The sequence below is a fragment of the Channa argus genome, chromosome 2 (assembly GCF_033026475.1).
Source record: "Channa argus isolate prfri chromosome 2, Channa argus male v1.0, whole genome shotgun sequence".
Taxonomy (NCBI): domain Eukaryota; kingdom Metazoa; phylum Chordata; class Actinopteri; order Anabantiformes; family Channidae; genus Channa; species Channa argus.
Window position 1 is genome coordinate 17,708,940 of NC_090198.1, and position 22,979 is coordinate 17,731,918.

At 39.2% G+C, this 22,979-nt stretch overlaps 2 protein-coding genes and 1 long non-coding RNA gene across 6 annotated transcripts in view; 2 read left to right on the forward strand and 1 right to left on the reverse strand.

Annotated features, from left to right (window-relative positions):
- On the forward strand, positions 1-13,174 carry rbms1a (RNA binding motif, single stranded interacting protein 1a). 3 transcript variants are annotated; one of them, XM_067496080.1, is made up of 15 exons: positions 1-385; positions 524-555; positions 2,173-2,315; positions 3,572-3,630; positions 4,688-4,779; positions 5,828-5,985; positions 6,716-6,795; positions 6,916-7,016; positions 7,360-7,409; positions 7,502-7,592; positions 8,359-8,409; positions 9,242-9,343; positions 10,082-10,150; positions 10,391-10,464; positions 11,295-13,174. In XM_067496080.1, the coding sequence occupies exons 3-14, from the start codon at positions 2,182-2,184 to the stop codon at positions 10,457-10,459; spliced, it is 1,056 nt and encodes a 351-aa protein (XP_067352181.1). In that variant the 5' UTR covers positions 1-385; positions 524-555; positions 2,173-2,181; the 3' UTR covers positions 10,460-10,464; positions 11,295-13,174. The 3 variants fall into 3 exon arrangements, with proteins under 3 accessions (XP_067352181.1, XP_067352180.1, XP_067352182.1); XM_067496079.1 differs by lacking the exon at positions 1-385 and having other exon boundaries at positions 412-555; XM_067496081.1 differs by lacking the exons at positions 1-385; positions 9,242-9,343; positions 10,082-10,150; positions 10,391-10,464; positions 11,295-13,174 and adding an exon at positions 8,789-9,222 and having other exon boundaries at positions 412-555.
- Positions 458-18,691, reverse strand: LOC137122171 (uncharacterized). 2 transcript variants are annotated; one of them, XR_010913738.1, is made up of 4 exons: positions 18,564-18,691; positions 17,575-17,643; positions 5,871-6,031; positions 458-1,582 (listed from the first exon to the last, which is right to left on the reverse strand). It is a non-coding gene; the product is annotated as an uncharacterized lncRNA (long non-coding RNA). The 2 variants fall into 2 exon arrangements; XR_010913736.1 differs by lacking the exon at positions 18,564-18,691 and adding an exon at positions 18,153-18,500 and having other exon boundaries at positions 17,575-17,776.
- itgb6 (integrin, beta 6) overlaps positions 18,596-22,979 on the forward strand; it is a 10,440-nt gene continuing 6,056 nt past the window's right edge. Inside the window, exons 1-9 of the mRNA XM_067496078.1 lie at positions 18,596-18,797; positions 19,132-19,211; positions 19,438-19,636; positions 19,730-19,976; positions 20,123-20,288; positions 20,391-20,552; positions 20,681-20,776; positions 21,009-21,098; positions 22,279-22,413. Coding sequence (XP_067352179.1) covers positions 18,743-18,797; positions 19,132-19,211; positions 19,438-19,636; positions 19,730-19,976; positions 20,123-20,288; positions 20,391-20,552; positions 20,681-20,776; positions 21,009-21,098; positions 22,279-22,413 — 1,230 coding nt within the window. The 5' untranslated portion in view covers positions 18,596-18,742. The remainder of the gene's footprint in view (positions 18,798-19,131; positions 19,212-19,437; positions 19,637-19,729; positions 19,977-20,122; positions 20,289-20,390; positions 20,553-20,680; positions 20,777-21,008; positions 21,099-22,278; positions 22,414-22,979) is intronic.

Consider the following 22,979-nt stretch of genomic DNA (forward strand, 5'->3'; position numbering starts at 1 on the left):
GAGTGCTCAGCCCAACTCACCGTGCGCCTGCAAATCAAACACAAAACCAATTGGTGTCCGATTATACATTTTGTCACAGTAACCAAACGAGTCGCCGTTTCCTTGTCACATAAAAACCAACCGTCAATTTGAATTTTTAAATTGCGGCCACGCAGTTTATTTGATGTCAAACACCCTGCAGAGGCGGAGATGGTTTGGTCTGTAGTAGGTGGGCCAGCCGAGCGGTCTGCAGAAGGACGTCGTAGATCAATGAACCGGACCGGAGGGTTGGACCATCTCCTGGTGTGCATCTGGCTGGATAGATGTGTCAGAATATCTATGCAGGACCGACGTTTTAATACTTTGTAATCATCTCGTTCAGTATGAGGATCTTTTAAACCATCTGGTAATTTTACAGGCTCCTCTACACCGCTTGGATTCCGCCTCTAGTGGCTCCTGTTTGCGTTTTTCTTTATTGGGGGGGGGGAAAATAAAATATAGCATAGCCTCGCTGTAACCTTCAGAATGATTTTTGCGAACACAGGCAACCCGCTGAAGACTGCCAACCGAAAGCAGGTAGGCCAAACACACACACACACACACATTAATTTCCACCTACTTACATTGAATAATAGCAGCTGCAAATAACATTGAAAAGACCTTTCTGATTTTCCTTTGCATTTATATCGAAGCCCTTTAAGCCAAGTGAGTTGACTTGTGCTGAAAAACACACATCCACCGATAATCGACAAACGGGAAGCTGATCCTCTGATAGGCTCCACACAGAGCGATAACCAGCTGCTGACCCGATCTATAGCTTCACACCCACTTTAGTTATTATGTCCATATAACCCTGTTTGTACAGTCACTCGCCTACTCTGATCAATATGCATGACGGTTAGTGTAGTCCATGTTGTGTGTGTATGCTTTTACATTCATACTGAAATTAGAGAAGGAAACAGAGAGAGAGCTTAGTGTATTAATGTAATGTATGAGCTCTATGCTGCCTCCATCCTTCATTTTGACCTCTCAGGTGAAGGAAAAGGTAATTGAAGGCCATGCCCCTTTGCTTTCCCATCACACTTATTTGATTTAGAGGGAAGATGGGAATAAAAAGCAGGCACAGAAGTGAACTGCAGCTGTTATTTTACCTCAGATGATGGAAATATAAGCCCTGTGTCAGATGAAGTGGAATGTGGGTCCAGCTTCGAGCCTGCAGCTAATAACAACCCCACCCCCACCCCTTCCCCCCAAATATCCAGCTTTCAGATTAAAGTGTAATATTTATTCATCAGAAGGTACTGTGTATTACTTTGAGCACAGGATACTGAAGCCAACCACATATGAGTTGCCAGCAGGAGTTTTCAGTGTAGGTGTAACACAGCTTTGGTCTGCTGTGAAGTGTGACGCTGCCTCTGTCAAATATACCACCATAGCTGCCCTCTAATGGAGTAGGCGTACCATCTCCGAGGCCCGGTGTGATCCCTTGATGGTCTCAAAAATAAGCGAGCATGGTTGTTGCATAGCCATGAAAATGTAAGGCCTCTGCCTGGACACGTAACAGGCCTAACGGATGTTCCTGCCACAGTGATCAATTCCTCATCTGTAAAAGAAAAATAGCTGCTATGAACATTTAACCATCACATAAATATGGAATGATCTCTCAGTGATTTCTGCTGGCAGGGCTATAGTTGTATCCATGGCTTTGGCTCTTTGACTGGAATGTCCTTTGGTTATGGACAGATGGTGCGATTCTGCCATGCTTTGTCTTTGATCTGGAGAGGGTTTGGGGTTGGCTGGGAGCTATTTTAATGAATGAGTAAGGGGAAGGAAATGCTTTGCAGGGCAGCTCGGCATGATTTGGCTCACAAGTATGAGAGTGCTGTAGGTTTCTGATAAGCACTACAGCAGGATGTAAGATGTGAACACAGATTTAATCGCATTGTGAGGCTCAAATACAAAATGTACTTTATTGGACTGTGTGATGTATCGGGGGACTGGACAGGTTTAGCTCATCACTGAGCAGTTGTTAATGTAGCGCATCCATGAAATCATAATAAAGTCAAATCCTCTGTGTCTTTCTACACGTCTGTTTCAGACAGATTAGATGCTCTTGTGGTCACTGTTGACCTGGGTTGAAATTAGATTACCTAGCTCACATACACTTCCTAACAGTAGGTTTCCTGTTTGCAGTCCTACCCCATGACTCCGTCCAGTCCCAGCAGCAGCAGCAACAGCAGCAGCACTGGGCTGGAGCAGCTCAGCAAAACTAACCTGTACATCCGTGGCCTGCCTCCTGCTACTACGGACTTGGATCTGGTCAAACTCTGTCACCAGTAAGTACACATACATACAGTGTGAGCATTACATCCGATATACAGCTTAATTCTGACCTGATTTAATGAGCTGACCACAATTACAGTTTGTAAAACTCTTTTGATCATTTAAGCTGATGTAACCAGAAATGTCATTGTCATTTGTACAATACAGTGTCTGTGTCATTAATTTGGTAGTTTTAATATACTAGTACCATCAGCTGTTTTTTTTTTTTGTTTGTTTGTTTCGTGCAAATTGTTTCTTCTTGAAATCCAGAAAACATATTTACCGAAATATAATTTTTGTTTTACAAGCTTCTAGGTTCAACTTGTTTTTTCTTTTTCTTTGATATGAAGCAGGTTTTCAGAAAATTAACTGAATAAGTAGAATCTAAATGGATAAAATGTAATTTTACTTAAATTCTACAAGGAATATACTGTTTTCAGTTTTGGTGGAAATACAATGTTGGCATTTAGGATAATGCATTTAACTTTATTGTGAATGGATACATAAAGTCTTCCTTTATAAACAGACACGCACATGGAAAGGTTGTAGCTCTACTCTGGTATGTGAAGCTGATTGTTTTCTACAAATACTAAAACAGTCATGCAAAGCAGCCCAGTGATGCATGTTCAGTATTTGTTACTACAGGCTACAGTCGGAGTGGTTAGAGTGGTGGATGCCATAATTAGTGGAGTTGTGTCGCATCTCTTTCCCTCTGAATCACAAACATATGGAGAGAGGTATTCACCCATATAACCAGCAGCAGCAGCTGTTTGTGTCCTGTTTGCTTGTGTTTTGTTCGTGTTCCCAATGGTGTTTGCCAGCACAAAGCAGAAATGAAAGCGCTTTTCATAGCTACAAGGTCTGAATGGTGATGTAAACTAAGCATTCAGTGTGTGTGTGTCTCTGTGTGTGTGCGCTCGGATAGCAGCCCACGGCTTGTGCCACGGGTCAACTAAAGCAAAGTACTTGAATGTTAAAGCATGAAGGGGAGTGTGCGCTATTGAAATGACCATTTCTCATCATTTCATTTCCACAAATTGTTCTTTGTTGCTTGTGTAGACTTTGTCATCTCACTGTATTGTCATGATGAGTGAAGGTCCAGTATTTAGAAATCACTCTGTGGAATACACATACATTTGACTGACTAACAATACATAACAATGTCCAAGGCAATTAAGAGACATCTTCATGGAAGGACGGTCATCAGTGTCCCTGTCTGATTTATCTTTTTGAAACACAGTTGTTTGACATCTACATGTTGTGTGCTCAGGTATGGGAAAATTCAGTCAGCAAAGGCAATCCTGGACAAAACAACCAACAAATGTAAAGGTCAGTAAGGTTCATGGTACCATCTGTTACTGTTTGGTACGATGACAAAAAAGTTAAAATAGTATCTGTAACTTGTTTTGGCTAATGTCCATAAAGTATCACACCAGTGTTTTGAAGGTAACCTTCAGTTTATGACTCCAGAGTTCTCAAAAAACACATCATGTTGATTTAGGGTTTTGAATAAATTTCCATAACTTCTGGGCATCTCCCACTTTTCATTCATTCCCATAAGGTATGAAAATCAATTTGCTTTGACTTGATGCTTGCTCGAGTTTGGTAATCCATCACCGTAAACAGCAATGTGTCTCCTTTTATATTCATCAAACCTTATGTTTTGTTTATTTGACAACAGAGCTGAAAGTAGAGATTAAAATGCTGGGAGAATGACATATACTGTAGATTATGATGGATTACTAAACTCAAGAAGGTTTAACCAGATTTTACACCTTATGGAAATAAACAAGTAGAAGATGGCAAAATAAAAACTAAGAAATACCCACATATGCTTTGGGAAATGGTAAAAATGGATTCAAGATATGTGTAATTTGCCACAAATGTAGTTAGATAACATTAACATTTTGACTTTAAGACCCCAGGACACCTCCACCACCCCTGTCAAACTGCAAGTTGTCATTTACACAATTCAGTTTAGACAAATGTAAATTATTGAAACTGCCATATTAATTATTGAGCTGTAGAGCTGCTGGTAGGCAGATTTTAGACAGAGCAAGGCTAGCTGTTTCCTCTTTTTTGCTAAGCTAAGCAGCTGCTCCCTCTAGCTACATATTTACCACACCTACTGTATATAAGGGTGTTTTTGGTGTTGTCATTATAATCTGTATAAATACATGTTAAACTCTTCCATGTGTTAGTGTGTAGGGGTATTGTAGAACACATGAGTGAGCATAATGATTTTATATCAAAATGTTTAATGAGATATACTATAAATATCAATGTATATGACCTATTTCTCAGTAATAGTGATAGTACAAAATGTAAAGTTAGTGACTGCTAATATTATTTAGTGACTGTACAAATACTGTTCTACCAACTACAGGTTACGGCTTTGTAGACTTTGACAGCCCGGCGGCTGCTTTAAAGGCAGTACATGCTCTGAAAACCAGCGGCATACAGGCCCAGATGGCCAAGGTGAGTTTGGTACCAGCATTTGTGTGTGTGTGTATGCATATTTGTGTTGCTTGTGAACATGTCTGTGGGGTTGTACTTCTTTAATTCGTGCATGCGTCCTGTGTGTGTTGGGGAATGACATTAGACTGGTCACATGACCTCAGCTGACAAGCTGTTCTTCCCGTGACCCCATTTACTTTCACTGTAGAAACCAGATGTCACATCCCTCTCTGCCAAATGACCTGCCACTCAGTGTGGCATGTTACACACAGGACCACCAGCCCACACACTAACATCCAGGTTAGGTTATACACATTTTACCAGTATGTTGCTGAGTATTAACAATTACTCTGTATGCATACTGATGTAGATATGTCTGCACTGAACTGACAGCAGTACTACTGCTCTAAGCCACTGTTCACTGTGACTAAAGTAAAGCCCAGCAGTTTAAATTTTTCACAAATATTTTAGATAACCAACAGGCTGTTTCTGCATCACACTGTGATTTGTCTCGTAGAGAGCAGTGGGAATGGTCTGGATCATCACATTTCTTTCTGTCTCCTCCCTTTCCCAGCCTGGCCTGTGTTACTGTGCTGAGTTCATTGATGGGTTGCTCTCTGGAGACCTTCATGCAGCCACTCTGTTTGGAACAAACACAGAAGAACACAGTCTGTGTGTTGTGGTAGCTAGGCTACGCTGCTCTCCTGCTGTTTCTAGGGAAGACCGTAGAGGCACAGAGTTGCATGCAGCACAGTACAGATGCATGCAGCACAGTACAGAGTTCTGTGTCTGTGTTTGTGTGCTAGAAGCGTATACATTTTATTTTTTTATCTTCTGACCCTCAATCGTACTTTGCTGAGTCTCAAAACCTTTATGCCCAAAAGTTTCATAGCAGGGAAAAATAAAAATCACTGCGGCACCACCTTCATCTGTGGTTTCACACAGTTATCCCTTATTCATGTATTCCTGCATTTTGGCATATGGTTCTCTCTCTCAGGTCAGAGGCCCCTAAACTATTATAAAACACATGGCTTCAATATATATCTTCTTTTCTATTTTTTATGAGCAGCAACAGGAGCAGGATCCCACAAATCTGTACATTTCCAACTTGCCTTTCTCCGTGGATGAGAAAGAGTTAGAGAACATGCTGCAGCCCTTCGGCCAGGTCGTTTCCACACGCATCCTCCGGGACTACAGTGGCAACAGCCGAGGTGTGGGCTTTGCCAGGTCAGTCACTTATGATGTCTTCTCTGATGAATCACTTTTAAAGTAGCTGTAGAACAAACGTACAGCTTTGATTACAAATCTATGATGAAAAATAATGGACTAACACCAAGTTACCTCTTTGCTACTGTTGAAGAAAACTATTGATAAACTAAACTGTGGTAATTTATTATTGAAAATGAGCAAATGTATAACCAGTTAGTTAGTAGTATGGTATGTTTTGACATTATATAACATAATAAATCATGGAAGGCCAAGTTTTAATGAAAGCTTGAGCTTGACAGTCAGACATTTTAACTGCAGTCCTGTTGTCCGTACAGGATTTCCTTTGTTGTTGCACTGCTTCAGTAAGTGTGGAATAGCTGTGTAAACAGTGTAAAACTGAGACGACAAAGGTGTTTTTCTTTGACTTTCACAATTCAGCTATAATTAAATTTTACTACATCTGCAAAACCTGCTCTCATTCAGATAAAGGAAAAACTGAAGCACCATTTATTGGGTCCTCCTCCCCCTCATATACACACAATTAGCAAATCTGGGTCTAATGTGGTTGTCATTTTTAACTGCAAAATTTGAACTAGCATTAAATTGAGCTTTTGTATGAAGGGGCCAAGATTTGTATGATTTTTGCCACACCTAACAAAACCAATTTGAGTTAAAGAAACCTTAATTGAATTTCGTCTCTGTGTGGTTTGATGAGTCATGGCTATTGTTTTGTCTTCTCCTCTGTTAGGATGGACACAACAGAGCAGTGTAATGCAGTCATCTCCCACTTCAATGGGAAGTTTGTCAAGACAACCTCTGGAGCTCTGGGTAGGAAAGAATTTTACTTTTGTCTTCATTTCTTTCAGTTTAAAACTGTAGAGGCAGCCATGATTGATTGCATTGATTAATTTTTATATGTTGTTTGTTTGTTTTTTCCTTTGCCCTCAGGTCCTTCTCAACCCTTGCTGTGTAAGTTTGCTGACAGTCAGAGGAAGAAGCATGCTCACAGTGGATATGTTCCCAATGGACAGACAGGGGATGTGAGACTAGTAAGTGTCTGCATATGATCCTATAACTGATGTGATGTGACACTTTTTTCAGGGTTTTAAGCCAAAATTAAACACATCAAAACTAAAACCATCATTCCTATCACCAGATGATATCAGGCTTTTGTCTGCTCATTTCATAGAACAAAGTGTTCTATTTAATAATCACAACTTAGAAGCACAACAAAAAATGAGGTGAAAAAATAATATATCAAAATAATAAATAAACCACCTTAATCTTGATCATTTCCATACTGTATGTATTATTCAATATTGGGTTCAGTTATTGATGCAAAAGTTGGATACAAATATGGAAGTCCTAAAACTATGTGTTTCCTCATATTAGGGAGCAATGACGCTCACCTATGACCCATCTTCAGGAGCTCTACAGAATGGGTAAGCTACACTCAGTTTATAGCGGTTCCTGACACCATTTACCTTTTTCACTAGGATTGTAACGCTTTATTTTGAAATGCCGTGTTTCGTAGGTACTATCCTTCTTCATATCCAGTGACTAACAGGATAATGACTGTGCAGCCCACAATGTCTCCCTACATGTCTCCAGTCTCTGCCTATCAGGTACTGCAAAAGATGCATTAAATGGGCAGATATAAACGTGTATGACAACCACAACAATTTTCAAATTAAATCTGTCTTTCACTACTGTCTCTTTCCTCCCCTATGTGTTTAATTTGAGATTATGGTCTGTGTATGTGAATCAGTGTGTATTTTTGCTTTTGTTTGCGTTATACAGATGTGATAGATGTAAACACTATGAATACTCACTGTATGAGCTTGCTTGTAATGAAACAAGGACTCTTCATTCCAAGCCATAACTAGTATTGACATCGAATGTGAAGGCTGAAGCATGTAGATACCCTAACGGAGTAGGTGATGCTTTTTTCAATGAGAGTTTTACACCTCCTCCAAATATCTCAAGTTGGTATCTCTCAACTTTATACCACAGCTATTCCAACTTATTCCAGTGTCTGATCTGTGCTGATAATATCTGGAAGACCTGCATCTTTCCTAGTCCTGGCTTTTGTCCTGTGGACATTGCACCTGATTTGCTTACCTGAAGTCATTGGAATGGTTTAAAAGATCTTTAGTGTGATGCAAACAGTGGGGAGTGATGATGAATATTGGCTGCAAAAAAAGATGGATGAATGGATGAATATGAAGGGTTATATGTTATGTCATGCATTTCTACTTTTTACTTTTAACATGTTATGTATTACAGTAAGCTGGTAATATACAGGTATGGGTTCCCTCAAGACACCTCATTAACTTTGTTTTTCATCTGTCTCTTGTTCTGCCTGTCACTCCCTTTCTGACCTTCTATTAGGTACAGGGTCATTCTTGGGTGGCTCAGCAACCATATATCATGCAACACCCGGTAAGGAAACAATGACATTTGCTTTTTTGTTTCTCACGCACCACTTTCTGTTCTGTGTACAGGAAATGGGTGTGTGGCGAAGCGACAGCTATAGCTCTGAGCGCATAGAGGGTTAAACTGTTCTGCTGACACATTCAAAATAACAATGTCCAAAACTTCCCCAAATGTAGAAAAACGACAGAGATGAGATTAGTTCTGGGAAATAGTCTCTGTGTATTTACCTCTTCTGAGTGTGTATGTGCTTTGGAGTGTGTATGAAATAGAGACAGAACAACTAAAAATATATTCAGTCACTGAGCCCCCACTCCACCCATTTCTTCATCCAGCAGGAAATGCCTGAAGCAGAGACAGTCTTGTGACTCTTTGACTCTTCCAACAGATGGTTTCCAGTGGAACAAGTGTCTCTGCTGATGCGCCCCTCCCCCACTGTTTACCAGGAAATGGTCTTTTCCCTAGAGATGTCATGTTTAAAGGAATATACCCCATCTAAAAGCATTCAAAAACTGTCCATACCTTTTTTTTTTCATATGCTCATACCTTAATGTAACTGAAGAATAATGAATACGTCTCAAAATTACTATTACTATTACAGAGTCAGTGCTTACATTTTGTATTATGGTAAACCTGTGGCCACAAGCAGCTCATTTGTCTGGTCTGTCCTACATTCATATGCATGTATATAGGATATACATAGGTTTTAAATGCTAACTTGTGTTACATGTATACTAAACAATGCTGGCTGCTGTGGTTGCAACCTTTCTGTGGTATTTGTGTTTTATAGAACTCTTGTCATGTGATATGTGGTAAAAACTGAGCTGTGCATGTGTTTTAGGCTGCTGTGATGTCTCCCTCTGTGGATCCCTCCATGTCACTGCATCCCACAGCCATGATTACTCAGCAGATGGGTCAGCTGTCACTGGGAAACACTGGATTGGTGAGTGCAGGTCTGGGATATGCTATATGATGCACATCCTTGATCAAATTAAATGTCTATTATTTAAATACACTGAAAATATTTTTGCAATGATCATTCATTCCTAACTATTTATGCTTGGAAATATTTCTGACCAGCTATATTGTGTCATTCATTTATTTTTCCATATAGATTACAGTGTTATTCATTGTATCAATTAGGATGCTCAGTACAAAGTGTTCCAAGCATAGTAGAAAAGATGGTCAGGTGTTTTATTGGTCATTTTATGATGATTTAAGGGTTTCAAATAGAGTTCCCTTATTTTATGATGTGTTCTGCTGAATCAAAGATTTAAAAAATATAATATTTGTAGAGCTCAGGACAGAATGTTGATTATCTCTTGTGTTATAATATTTATCACAATGTGTAAAAAGTTGACATATGTTCTGCTATTGCAGCGGTATTCTTTGGGCCATGCTCTTATGTGTGCATGACACAATAAATCCAGACACAGATTGTCCTAGTATTACACCTCTGGAGCCCTGTGATCCTCTAGATCCAGGACTTAATGTTCACTAAAAATTCCCTTGTTCCTAACTTGCAGTATCTGTTTCTCCAATGCAAAACTTTTCCTGCAATATATCTCTGCTCCACATCACTAGAAATGTATTTTCTCTAAGTAAATGTGATTGTTTTTTCTCATGCCATGGTTGTTATGTACTATTCAGTAATATGAATTGTTATTCTTATTTCTTGCAGTACATTGCGGCCAACCCTGGTGTCCAGGGAGCTTACATGCCTTATTATCCTCCCATGCATGTACCACCTGTAAGTTGTATCTCCATCAGCTCTTCATTCATGACATTTGTTTTCTGTCATATAAGTTATAAACAGTAACTGCTAAAATTACACATGTTCAGGCCAATCGTCTTCCATTCACAAAGGCTCAAGTTGTTTTTGTGTTTTTTAAGTGGTCATCTTTAGAAACTATCCTAATTGTTTCAGTGCACACACAGACAACATAGTTATTATTATGTTCTGAATCAGAGATACTATTTTGCCTTTCAGGAAAATGGCACACCGCAGCAAGTGGATTCTTCTAACAACTCCTCTCCTTACAGTCAACTCAGCAAGTAACACCGGTACGCTGCAGTTTGTAAATGCAGGTCGCCCAATGTAAATGCCAGTAGCTGAATGCGAAAACTGCCCAGGGAAGGTCAAACATCCAAGTAACAATAAGCAAAGCACATTTGTGTGGACCGTGACTTTAAAGGACAAGCGCCTAGGCAGACTAGAGACTTAAAAGAACAATGAACAGCCTCAATTGATGTTTAGTCGGTGTCAGGCTGCAGCTTTTGTTAAGCTGTTGTTGTCCAAAAAATGATTGAAAACACAACACCCAGACACACTGCTCCACTGATTGTCTCTTATTTCAAAATGCTTCATTGAGAAATTTGTAACAAATGCTGTCCCACATGCTCTAAATCACTATCACGCTGTACAGCAGTCTAAAGTAAGCCAGTGAACTGCACATGTGTGACATCTCTGGTGGAACTGTTCTGATTTAAAGCAACTGGGGGAATATTTTCCAGCCTCTCAACCAAGTGTTTTGGAATAAATAAACTTGTCACTAAGTGGACTAGTTTGTCTGGCTAATATGTTTTTTTAAACAATTTCGGAGAATGGTAGAGGTGGATGACATGGCTAATCCAGCTTGCAGACTGACATAAATTCTATGTGAGTAGAGGCATTTCATTAATGATTCAATGGTCTGTTTGGGGCTGAAGCTATTCTTTAAATAGGCAAAATAAAACTTTGATATCAATGGTGTAATTGCTATTAAAACCTGGTGGCTTTGATTTATCAAAATAGCACAACAGTAAGTAGGTCAAAGACATTACAAACTTATTGTTGCTGTTCATACTTTTTCTGTTTATGTCAATGCTGCTGCTTTCTGTTTCTTTATGTTTAGGCTGCATTACTGCTCTGTGAGCCAGAGGGCAGGTGGGAAGTAGCTAATGACATCACAGTGATAGCAGTGACCGCCTTCTCTGATTGGACCAGATACATGAACTCTTTTGCACAGCCCTGACATTTATGGTGGAAAATGAGGACAGTGAAGGACTCAAGCAGAGGGTTTAAAAAAAAAAGTTTATTTTGATAAGAAACATCTTTTTCTCTTTTTTCAAGGATTCTCAAACAAATGCCAGAGGACCCCCGAGCCCTCCTCTTCTTCCCACCCCTCCCCCCTTTCAAAGTATGTTGTGATATTAAAATGCATGAGATTGAGTCATTTTCCCCTTCAAAGTTTCTGATTTTTTTTATAATCCCTTCATTTGTGATATATGAAAAATCCTTGCAAAACATGGTTTGCACTGAACATAAAAATGTCATCATAGCTTCATTTTGGTTGCCACGGAATAGCTTGAAAGCTGATAGCTGATACAGGCGACCATTTCACTAGGAAATTAATAAATTTATTATTGGACAAGGTGCCTTCCTTACATGTCACATCAAACATTCTCCACCATTTAACTTCATTGAACTTGATCAGGTGGCATTTTTCTATCTGAAATGTGTGTGTGAAATCAGAGATTTCCATTGAGCGTTTCGCTATCTAGTCTTCTGGTAGCAATAAAGACAATGAGAGTCCCATGGCAATACAGAGAAAAAAGAATAGTGACAAACTCGGAGCAAGCTAATTCCTTATTTTCCTCTTTCCTCTTTATTTTTTACTTCAAGACATGATATGAGACAATGCCGTACCTTTATGAAATTACATGTTTAACACCCAGTGGGCCTCTTTTAAGATGGGTTTTTTTTCTCTTGTGGTCAATGTGACCAGTGATCTACCTCATGGTTCTGCTGGAGTCTGCTGGTGTTGTGGGGTTTGCAGGTAAAGCCCCTTTTCACCAGACTGGACCAAACAGAGCAACAGCCATGCTCAGGAGCAGGCTAAATAGGATTTCTACCATTTGTCTCCCACCTGCAGCATTTCTCCTTTCTTCCTTATATTCAATGAAATATTGTGTGTTGCCTCGTCTTTATTTGCCTAGCTACTTAATTCTTTGTTTCTCTTTCTCCATGTGATGAGTGTTGTTCAGTTGTGATGCTCCATTTTAGAGATTCATGGAAGAATTAGTAGCTTCTCCTTAAAATAGTGCTTGAAACAAATTAATGCAGGCTACAAGCATTTATTTGGTACATTCTGCTTTTGCCATTTTAGACAATCTTAGTTGACTAACCACGTTCCCTAACCTTTTTTCTTTTTCCTTTTAAAAATGAGTGAAAGTCACTATGTTGGATTAATCTGTTACTGTAAAGCTCCCCAGAATTAACACAAATTACACAAATCGTACCCCGTGCAAAATAAATGCAAAAGTGATGTATGAAGTATTTCAAAACCAGCAATATTTCATTGGAATGGGATTGATTGAAGTTGAAATAACATGACTGAGTTGTATTCCACAGATTGACTTGATATGAATAAGGTTTGTAAATTATATATACTCTTGGCTAAAAGTGAAAATTGTTTGCTTTGCTTTTTTCTTTAATTTTGCTGATGTAATAATTCAACACTACTATGAAACAAGTGGTTGAAGCTGTATGATGGCAGTGCTTCTTCCTGATCAGTAGGAGCAATAGATGCTCACAAGAGGAAAATGACCAGGCTGTTACTGAGTGTTCCCATTCTGAACATTTGTTGCTGGAAAAAAAAGTTTTAAAAAGTGTACATGTTATCCTCATTGTTTCCCCTGACACCTTCAACTGATTCTCAATCTTCTCCTTGCTCTCTTCTTTGAAAACATTGGGATAAAAACAGTGCTGAATAAAACGCTCTTCTTTTTCTCAGATGTAACTCCTGCCTCTTTAATTAGCTGGTCCTTGTGTTTTTGAATTGTCTTGTCATCTGTAACGTTATCGAATTTCAAGGTTTAAACAAAACAAAACAAAACAAAAAAAAACGATTCCATAATGTTTATGTTGTAACAAAATCCATGCAAATGCCAATACTGTCCTAATATTTCTCAACATTCCTGCAATGTCTGTCATCAGCCTTATGTCCATTAGTGCCTACTGTAAAGATAAGTACTATATAACTGATCAGAAATGTATAGGTCATTTCTTAAAAAGACCAAAAAAGTTTCCCAGTCAGCTGAGTGTTAATACTGTACATGTCTCTTGCAATAGTGAGAATTTCCATTAAAAAGTAAGTATTCATGGGATATAAAATAAAATACAGTCTTCTGTTGATTGGAGCTGGGGAATACGTCACTAAAGGCAGTGGTGTGGCCCACTGTTGAGGACCATGTTTTTTTTAAACAGCATACAGCTAGATTTCTTTAGCCTATGGTTTGTTTGTCCTCCATTAATTCTTAGCCAAGATAATCCTCTTAGCATCAGTAATATTGCTTGCACTATAATACGCGTATGCTAAGCCCTATTATATGAAATATGCAATCTGCTGCTTTAAGATTTTTAACAAGCATAACCAAAAACAATTAAGTGCATTAAACATATTCATAGTCTCACAGTAAAATATAAAATCTAAAAACCCACCCTAGTAATGGCAATAACCTTCTGTGTACACACGATAGAACAAGCCAAATCACCATGTCCAAAAATGCTGTCATTTAACCAGCAGCAGAGGGAGCTGTGAGTCAACACTGTCTGGCATGTTTGTATCCGGAAATAATTTTCAAGCTTAGATATATTTTTGTGTGACTATGTCTGATCTTATGTATAAAACATATGGCAGATAAGATGAGCAACAAGTGCTGCATGTGTGTGCTCATGCCTTAGCTCTTTCGTGGACTATATCAGGCACAAGCCTTTGTAGTTTCACTCTTAACTGGATCTCCCTTCTTAAGCTCAGACTTAGTGCAGCTGATTCCATAGACATAAAGGCACCGTGCCCCCATTTCCTTCCAGCCAAGGGGATCAAAACCATTGGGATGCAAGATGAGCCATCACACCCATTCTCCCCCAAAAGGCACACACACACACACATACATATCAATCAACCAACTATTGTAGGGTTCCTTTGAACATAAGATACATCTCTCTCTCTCTCTCCCGCTTTCTGTCTATCTCTTAATTCTCCACAGCTGAGGTGACACATAGCACTGGTCCCTTGAGAGAGCCCAAGGTCAGACTCAGGCCACAGATGCTAAGAGGGGATTCCTATGGGTTCTAACACAGTATCCGATATCATTAATTTAGTGCAAAATGCATTAGAAATTCAGCACATGATGCCTCCTAGATGTAGAATGTCACAGTTTGTTACTCTTAGTCCTGGTCCATTTCCAAATTATTACCAAAGATGTTTTAAGAAAATTGTCCGAATACGCTATTAACAATATTAATATTATTATGATTAACTGGTTAAATCTTTGGTCTAGTAAAGGTGTAAATAACAAAAAATGCTTAAAATCTGGTGTCCTGTCCATACTTACTTCACAGTAAGTACAAGCTGCTGCTTTTTACTGTGATAATAAGATGTTCTCCTGGTTAGATCAACTGTACACAGTTCAGTGACCATTTCTTTCAACCTCATCTCTTGATGGAGTGATTGATAAATAGAAATTAATCCAGAGGACCTATATAAAATAGTTAAAACATGAAAAATTAACCGACTATAACAGTAAAATGGTGACTACACACTGATGCATGAGTAATCTAATGACCATAACAGTCACAGGAAACACTATCCTCATTATGAGTCATTTAACAAAAACTTGTGTTCCCTGACTATACTTTAACTTAACAAACATTTTTATTTCAGTAGTTTTACTTACTGAAATATTTACACTGTGAAATGATACTGAAATAATTGCAACTGTTTAATATTTTAAGAAAGTATAGCGTAAATCATATAAAACATTTTGCAAATAAAACTTCTGACCTGAACAGTACAAATGATCTGAATTTGACCTGATGAAGAATTACTTTAGATAGAATGATTGCTATTTATATTATAAATAAATGAATAGGCCTGCATAAGCCTTGGTATGCACATAAGCCATGTTCATCTTATCCTACAGATTTGCATCATCTCATGCCAGGATTGGTCTGATCATCATGGCCATCACTGCAGGGATCATCTGGTTAACCAGGACTTTACAGAGTAGAGCATCAGCGTCCTGCTGAAATTTGATATGTAGAATAGAAACAGTGTTGTTAGCTTAAAAAAGGTAGCACTACAATAATTTAACTGTAGTTATGTCTGAAGCTACTTACTCAAAACTACTTTGTATGAACAAACTCTAATAGATGAGACCCTGTTAAATCAGCATGCTCCTAAAGGTCTCAATTTGCAAATAAAAGCTAACTTACTCAATGACTCACTTTCCAAATACAGTAAAAACTGTGAAAGAGGAAGCACTAAAAAAAAATCAAGTTCAGTTTGAGACTCACTTCAGTTTCGGTTTCAGTGACTTTTTGAATTACATTAACATTGAGCACATACAGTAGCCAACACACAGTCATTAAGAACAAGTGGAAACTGCTTCTAACATTTTTTGTTTGTTTGCGTGAAATTTGATAATGCAATGTTACCTAGATGATCCATTTTAACAACTATGCTAGGCTAGTGACTTTTCAACTATTGAAATTATCAGGACAAAATGCTATGTTGTGATTTAATTTGTGGCCACATAGCTGTAAAACATCCCCATCAGACTCAGCTGCTCATTGTGCCTAGTGCTATTTAGCAAATGTTTGCTTGCTAACATGTTGAACAAACACGTTGAACACAGCAAACACCTTCATGCATTACTATAGCAGAGTTACTGTGAGCATGTTAACAAGTTAATGCGACCCCTCAGCTTGTTTGACCTGAATCGAGCATCTGAAGAAAGAGTTGTGTGCGTTGCACAAATAATAAAACCCTCTGCGACACACATTGTAAATTTAGGAGCAATGTAATTTGGATTTCTTTTATATTGTAAGTTCTATTATTTTGTTCCACTCACATACTGTATGCATGTTTGTGTGCACCTGCATTCCAGCTATACCACTGTAAGAAGGAGGATGTTGCTGCACTGGCACTCCTTCCCTGGTCTCCTCCTTACTATAGCAAGTAATTGAACTTGAGCAAACGTACACACACACACGATCCAAACTAACAGACCCTTTCACATCAGTTTAAGCTCTAAAGCACATTGGTCAGGTCATCTCTTTACAAAGAAGTTAGCTCATTTAGAGGCTGCATTGCCACCAGCTGCTACTGTCACTCATTATCATCACAGCCTCCCCCTACACACATGGGCAAGTTGGAGCTTGTACAAACACCCACATATGACCCCCAGTATGCATGCACACACATAAGCCTTGTCACCCAATTTGAGACATATACACACACACAAATGTGCACATGAGCTAAGGAGCATGGGCAGCAGGGTCACCCCCGCGCCATGCTTCATAAAGGGCACTGTTACAATAGGTTTACTGTTACTCTGACGACTGCCGGGATACAATAGGACCTAATGTACTGGCTCGATGCTTCTCCAATCCTCTCCCTTTTTCACTTGATGACAAGGAAGACAGACTGAGACAGGACAGCATGTTTTCTGAAGACACCCCTGAAGGTGAGTGGGCTCACTGCAGTGTTAATGTCTACCCCCATTACTATGTACAGTGTATGGTGCTAGAAGTATAAGAATGAATGAGAATAATTTATGGATTTCTGAATTTGATGAGGCTGAGACTACTTTAACTCATGTCCTGATTCTTTTAAAACACTACTGTCAAATTAGGTTTTTGAAAACCCTCATTTCCTTAAGTCTATCTGACAACAGCCTTTAAATTAAAAATAACATCAGGTTGAAATGTGACAAACTCTGCTGTGCAACTATGACACCTTATTACACACAACTAACCCACTTTATCATACAGGGCTTGAAATCACCTGAAATTGAGATGTTGCAAAAAATGTGGTTTGATTGCATCATACTTTGATGTTTCTTTGGGAAATCTGAAAATAATCATATGCAAGGAAAGAAAGTGATGGAGGGAAAGAAAAGAAAGGAGAAGAAAACAGACAACACACAAAAAAATAAAAATGTGAAGACAATGGAGGCAAAGCTGAAATAGCCATTACATAGTTAGATGGCTACTGTCCTGGGTAAGGTAAGGAGCTTACAAGAGACTGGGTGTCAATCAAAAGTCTGAAGGAGAAGCAGAGCGATGAAAAGGGTTAGAATAAGAGAAGAGGAGGTGGGGTTTGGTTTGGGGTAACAGATGGGACTCACCCAGATCCAGAGGGGTGTGGTGCTGAATTGTTAGATTCCTCTGAGTTGGGACAAGCAGGGATATTTTCACTGCAGGCACAAGCAGGGATATTTTCACTGCAGCTGTCAGTAGTTGAACACCTACACAGCTCCACCCACCTCCTCCTCATACTAGACACACACCACACTCACGGTCATATCTTATTGCTTGTGATAGTCCTGTCTGTGAGACAATTGCAATGATTAATGCTTGTGTGCAGTTAAATATTAACATATCTATTGTTATAGTGTCTAAATTATAGTGGCTATATTTGCCAATGGTGTGGACTTATTCCTCTTATACCAAAGTTCAACCATCAAGCAATTTTATTTGAGAATAGCTGAACTCAAGGCTTTAACATCAGTGTAGTCATACTGACATAAACAATTGCTAGTAAAGTGAAGACCACACTGATCCAAAGTAAGCGATTCCAGAGTCACAAGGTCTTATCTATTGTAACATTACAGGTACAATTGCTTTAAAATGCTCCATTTTAAGACATACTGACTTGCCCACACCAATACAAAATACTGAAGTTTAAAAAAGTAAAAGTACTTACTGTAGAAAAATACAATTTTATTTAAGGTTTTAGCCCCTCCAAAATATCACATCGTAAAAATGTTAAGGAAATTATGGAAAGTGTGGGGGCAAAGTCCTGCCGAGTAAATCGGTTTTGTTGTCCTTAATTCAGTCAAGAAGTTATATTAGTATACTTTAAAGATACCTCAAATAAATGTATTTTATTTCTTAGCTCACGCGTTTTCCCTGTATTCTTTATCAGTATTGAATATGACTAAAGATTTGGGGAACGCAACTGATTCATAATCAGAAAATTAAGTGTTGCAGACATATCAGTTAGCAAGCAGCACTGTCAGCACATGCGGGGTTGATTTCTCCTCGCGCCCGCCTCGCTTTCTCACCTGGACGGAAGTGAACATAAAAGGTAAGGCAGGTAAACGCAGCCACTCACCTCCTGCCTCTTACTCCTTGTCTGTCCAGGTTACTGCGGCACGGCGGCGCTTCCCTCTGTGGTCGCTTTTCGTTTGCGGAGCGGAGGCATGAGCGGAGAATATGTTTGACTCGTGTAAATATGAGAGAACTTGAAAGACTCTTCTTCTCTTTCCTCTCTACCAGTTTTCTCACGGACTAATGGGGCTTATACTGCTGAGCCTGCTTCTCCGGTACTGGATCAACACTGTGGAGGGTAGGCTGGAGTTTAGTTCGCTTTAAAGATCAAGGGCAACACGTTTGTAATGTGCAAACAAAGACTGATAGTTTCTCAAGGCAAGCCATAAAAACTATGATGGTATTTCTGACAGGTCGACATGTTTTTTTTTGTTTTTTTGTTGAAAAGATTGTTTTATTATTTCTACCGCTCTTGATCACGAAAATCTAAAAGGCTAAACATTATTATAAATTAGTTACATTCAAGAGTAAGAAAAACAAACAGATTTTGTCCTATCAATAAGCTTAACATACTTTTCAAAGTTTTCATCCATGGGGAGACTCCTAACTCTGGTCCACTTTCACTGCTGTAGGATCATGTTTGGCTGGCACCACTGCCACTTGTGAAGAGTGTCTGCTCCTCAGTTCTCACTGTGCCTGGTGCACACAGGAGGTAAGCAGCCAGGGTCACAAGTATAAAACCACAACATCTCAGCAGGTGACTGTAATGTATTCAGAGTAACTCTACTTGATTTTTTGGGATCTGATTAAGATCAAAGTTTGTTTTGGAGTTTTTTTTTTTTATCACCTTCTGTTGAGAATAAAGTCTTACTATAAATGAATCTCGTTCTTTAGTCCATAAGTAGCACGATGTATGATTTTTTTCCATCATCTCTCAGAATTTCACAGATTGGTTTTCAGTCAGTGAAAGATGTGACACGCTGGATGTCTTACTAGAAAAGGGATGTGCCAGTGATCAGCTTGAGTTCCCTGTTTCCAACGCTCAAATCCTCCAGGATCACCCACTCGGAAAGAAGACAAGCGACACTAATGGCACTCAGATCTCCCCACAGAAATTGTCCCTCAAGCTGCGACCTGGTACACAATACCATGCTGTTTGATCTGATCATTTGCCTCCTAAAGTGGCTCCTCATTTTCAGACTAAATCGATGTGTCCTTGTTCTTGCACAGGCAGTCAGCTGACCTTCCAGGTGAAGGTGAAGCACACAGAGGACTATCCTGTAGACATCTACTACCTGATGGACCTGTCTGCATCCATGATTGATGATCTGGAGATGATCAAAGGCTTGGGTTCCTCTCTGTCTAAAGAGATGGCCAGCCTCACAAGTAAATTTCGTATAGGCTTTGGTTCTTTTGTGGAGAAACCTGTGCTGCCTTTCATCAAGATCACTGAAAAAGAGCTGGCAGATCCCTGCAGGTAAACCTACCTGCAATAATATTACAACTTGGCCATAGACGTCAGCAGTAACCTCTGTTCTGAGGTTGGACATTTCAGCAATGTAAATTGGGATCCTGGAGAATCATATTTTTCAGTTTCTTCTTTTTACTTTTGGTGTGTTGCAGCAGCGTCGGGTTATCCTGCTTGCCAACGTTTGGCTATAAACATGTCTTGTCTCTGACGAGCAGCACTGACAAGTTCAATGAGATAATCGAAAAGCAGCGTGTGTCTGCAAATATTGACGTGCCAGAGTGTGGTTTTGACGCCATCATGCAGGCAGCTGTTTGTGGGGTAAGATTTTCTTTTCCTAAAAGATGTGAAGATGGATGCTGGATTCTTCTGTATATAGTTAGTCACTGAGTTTAGTGATCAAAAAAGTGTGTCTCCTGCTAGGACAAGATAGGCTGGAGGAATGATTCAATGCGTTTGCTGGTGTTTGTCAGTGATGCTGACTCACACTTTGGGATGGACAGTAAGATGGCTGGCATCGTGATTCCCAACGATGGACAGTGTCACCTGGACATCAACAACGACTACTCCATGTCCACAGTGCAGGTAAACCCACAGAGGTGTTTTTTTTTCACAGAAGGTACTGCTGTATTTATTATTCACAATTTTTTGTGCCTGATTCCTGCGTCACAGTACTCATTCACGCTTGACATTTCACCATTTTTTTTTTTCAGGAGTATCCAACTCTTGGCCAGCTGATCGATAAGGTGGTGGAGAACAATATCTTGCTGATATTTGCTGTGACAGAAGTCCAGAAGCGCAACTATAAGGTAGCAGCTTCTTAATATGAAGGAGTTAATTTCTTTTGCAGTAGAATGGGCGCAAACTAGAGAACTGAACAAGCCGAGTGTTTGTGTGTGTTTACTGAGGTTGTGCATATTTATATGTTTGGCTACATTCTGATTCAACCAGTTCGAGCTAGCCTTCTTTTCTTCCCCATTCTTTCTGTACTTTGTGAGACACACTTGTAACAGTAACTCTTGTTTATCTGTGTTCTCATAGAACTATGCAAGTCTCATACCTGGTGCTACAGTTGGCGTCCTAGCGTCAGATTCACGGAACGTCCTGGAACTCATTGTAACTGCATACAAAGTAAATAAATAGCCTTGGTGATTTTAATGTGTGGGTTGTTTGTGTGCAGACACAGAAGACAGAAAACACCTGCAAACGTGTGTGTGATTCATTGTATATAACCTCATTTGACTTGTAATTTGAACAGGCTGTTTGTCATCAAAATGTTGTAGGCTTTAGGTTTCATTAGAACGTGTACATGTCAATGTAAAACTGTCAATGCGCAAATTATTATATAATGTTTTCATCACAAGCCAACAGGCAGCGCCTCTGCTTTTTCCATTGCTTCCCACTTGCGTTCCTTCCATCCGTCAGTGTTTGTTCTGTTACATTTTTCTCTCTGCCACCCGGTGCTTTGCGTCAACATGTTTGACAGCAAGTCCCTGCTTGTCCCAGCTGTTTGATCTTCTTGCTGCCCTGATTCTGACTTGCTCTTTCTTCCCAACTCTCCATGTCTTTGTCAGTCTGTCTACCTCTTATACCCTGGGTCCTATTGTTAATCCACTCTGGCGGCAGTAACTGGTTGCAACTCTACAATTACTTTATCGGTTACGTCGTTTACGCCCTTTTTAAGTCTCTGCCACGTTACCGAACTTACTGTGTATAGTTGTGGTGCTTAGGGGAAAAAATAAAACAAACAGAGGAATATTTAGTAATAAAAGACAGGTGATGTTTGTGGATTATGAGATAGATTTTCCAGCCACCTCATTTTAAAAACCTTAAGCCTTTTGAATCTGCTTTACCTACTTTACTTTAATCTATCTTCAATTGGGTGTATCCCATAAACATGCCAATTTTCTTCTCCTTAGCAACACCAAAGACACTGTACAATTTGCAGGCCTACAGGAAACACACAATTTGCCCTCTGTTAGCACCCAGACAGTCTGTCACAGAGTCCATTAGTCAAACACAGTATTTTGTCCGGCTAAGGTTGGCTGTCACTCTTTCCTCGGGTCCTTTGTACAGCCCAGCACACCTGGGATGATGACTCACTCATAAAAGACAAAGCTAGATAGGAGGTTTCAAACAGGTCAACACAGGGTGAAAGTAAATCCACTTAAAGCCTTTGAAATACTACATCACAATACCAAAAATAATTTTATCACTTTGATGGTTAGTTTTTGCTATTTTCAGAACTAGGCTGTTCTGCCAATTGCATTTCCATACCATCCAGCTTTGTGACATTTGTACTTTTTTCCAGGAACTGCGTTCAGAAATCGAACTAGAGGTCCTTGGAGAAACAGAGGACCTACAGATGTCCTTTACTGCCATTTGCCCAGATGGGACAGTTGTCCCTGATCGAAAACGCTGCTCCAACATCAAACCAGGAGAGACTGTAAGTTGCTTTCACTTTATTTGGCTTTTTCTCTGTATTTGTATAGCACTAGTCATGCTGGTGCAGTTCAAAGTGCTTTACCAGTGACAGACACACTAACATGACTGGTGATAAAGTACTAGCAGCAGAAGAAATGTGTGTTTTTAAAAAAAAAAAAAACTAATTAACTTACTGTTCACTCTATCATATTTTAAAAATACTAAAACAGAAGTTGACTGGCCAAAATGACACATCCGACAAAAGCTATTATTTTTTTCAAACAACACAGCTTAAGCTCAATGTATCACATTCTTTCAATCAGTCACTCGACAACAAAAAATAAAATTCATCTATTGATGTATCAATATTCCAAGGTGATTACAGTAGAGAAACAAACCCGAATCATGTTTTTGACATGATTTGTTGAAATACTGTAAAGAAGAGATTTAATTAGAATTTGATTTATTCTTGTGGGGACCTCTTTCTGTGCTCATCAACTCTTATTGACATGTAAGAGCTACAGTAAGCATCTAGACTAGACAAATCACGGCACAGCATTTGTAATGCATTGTTTATTCAATGTAAAT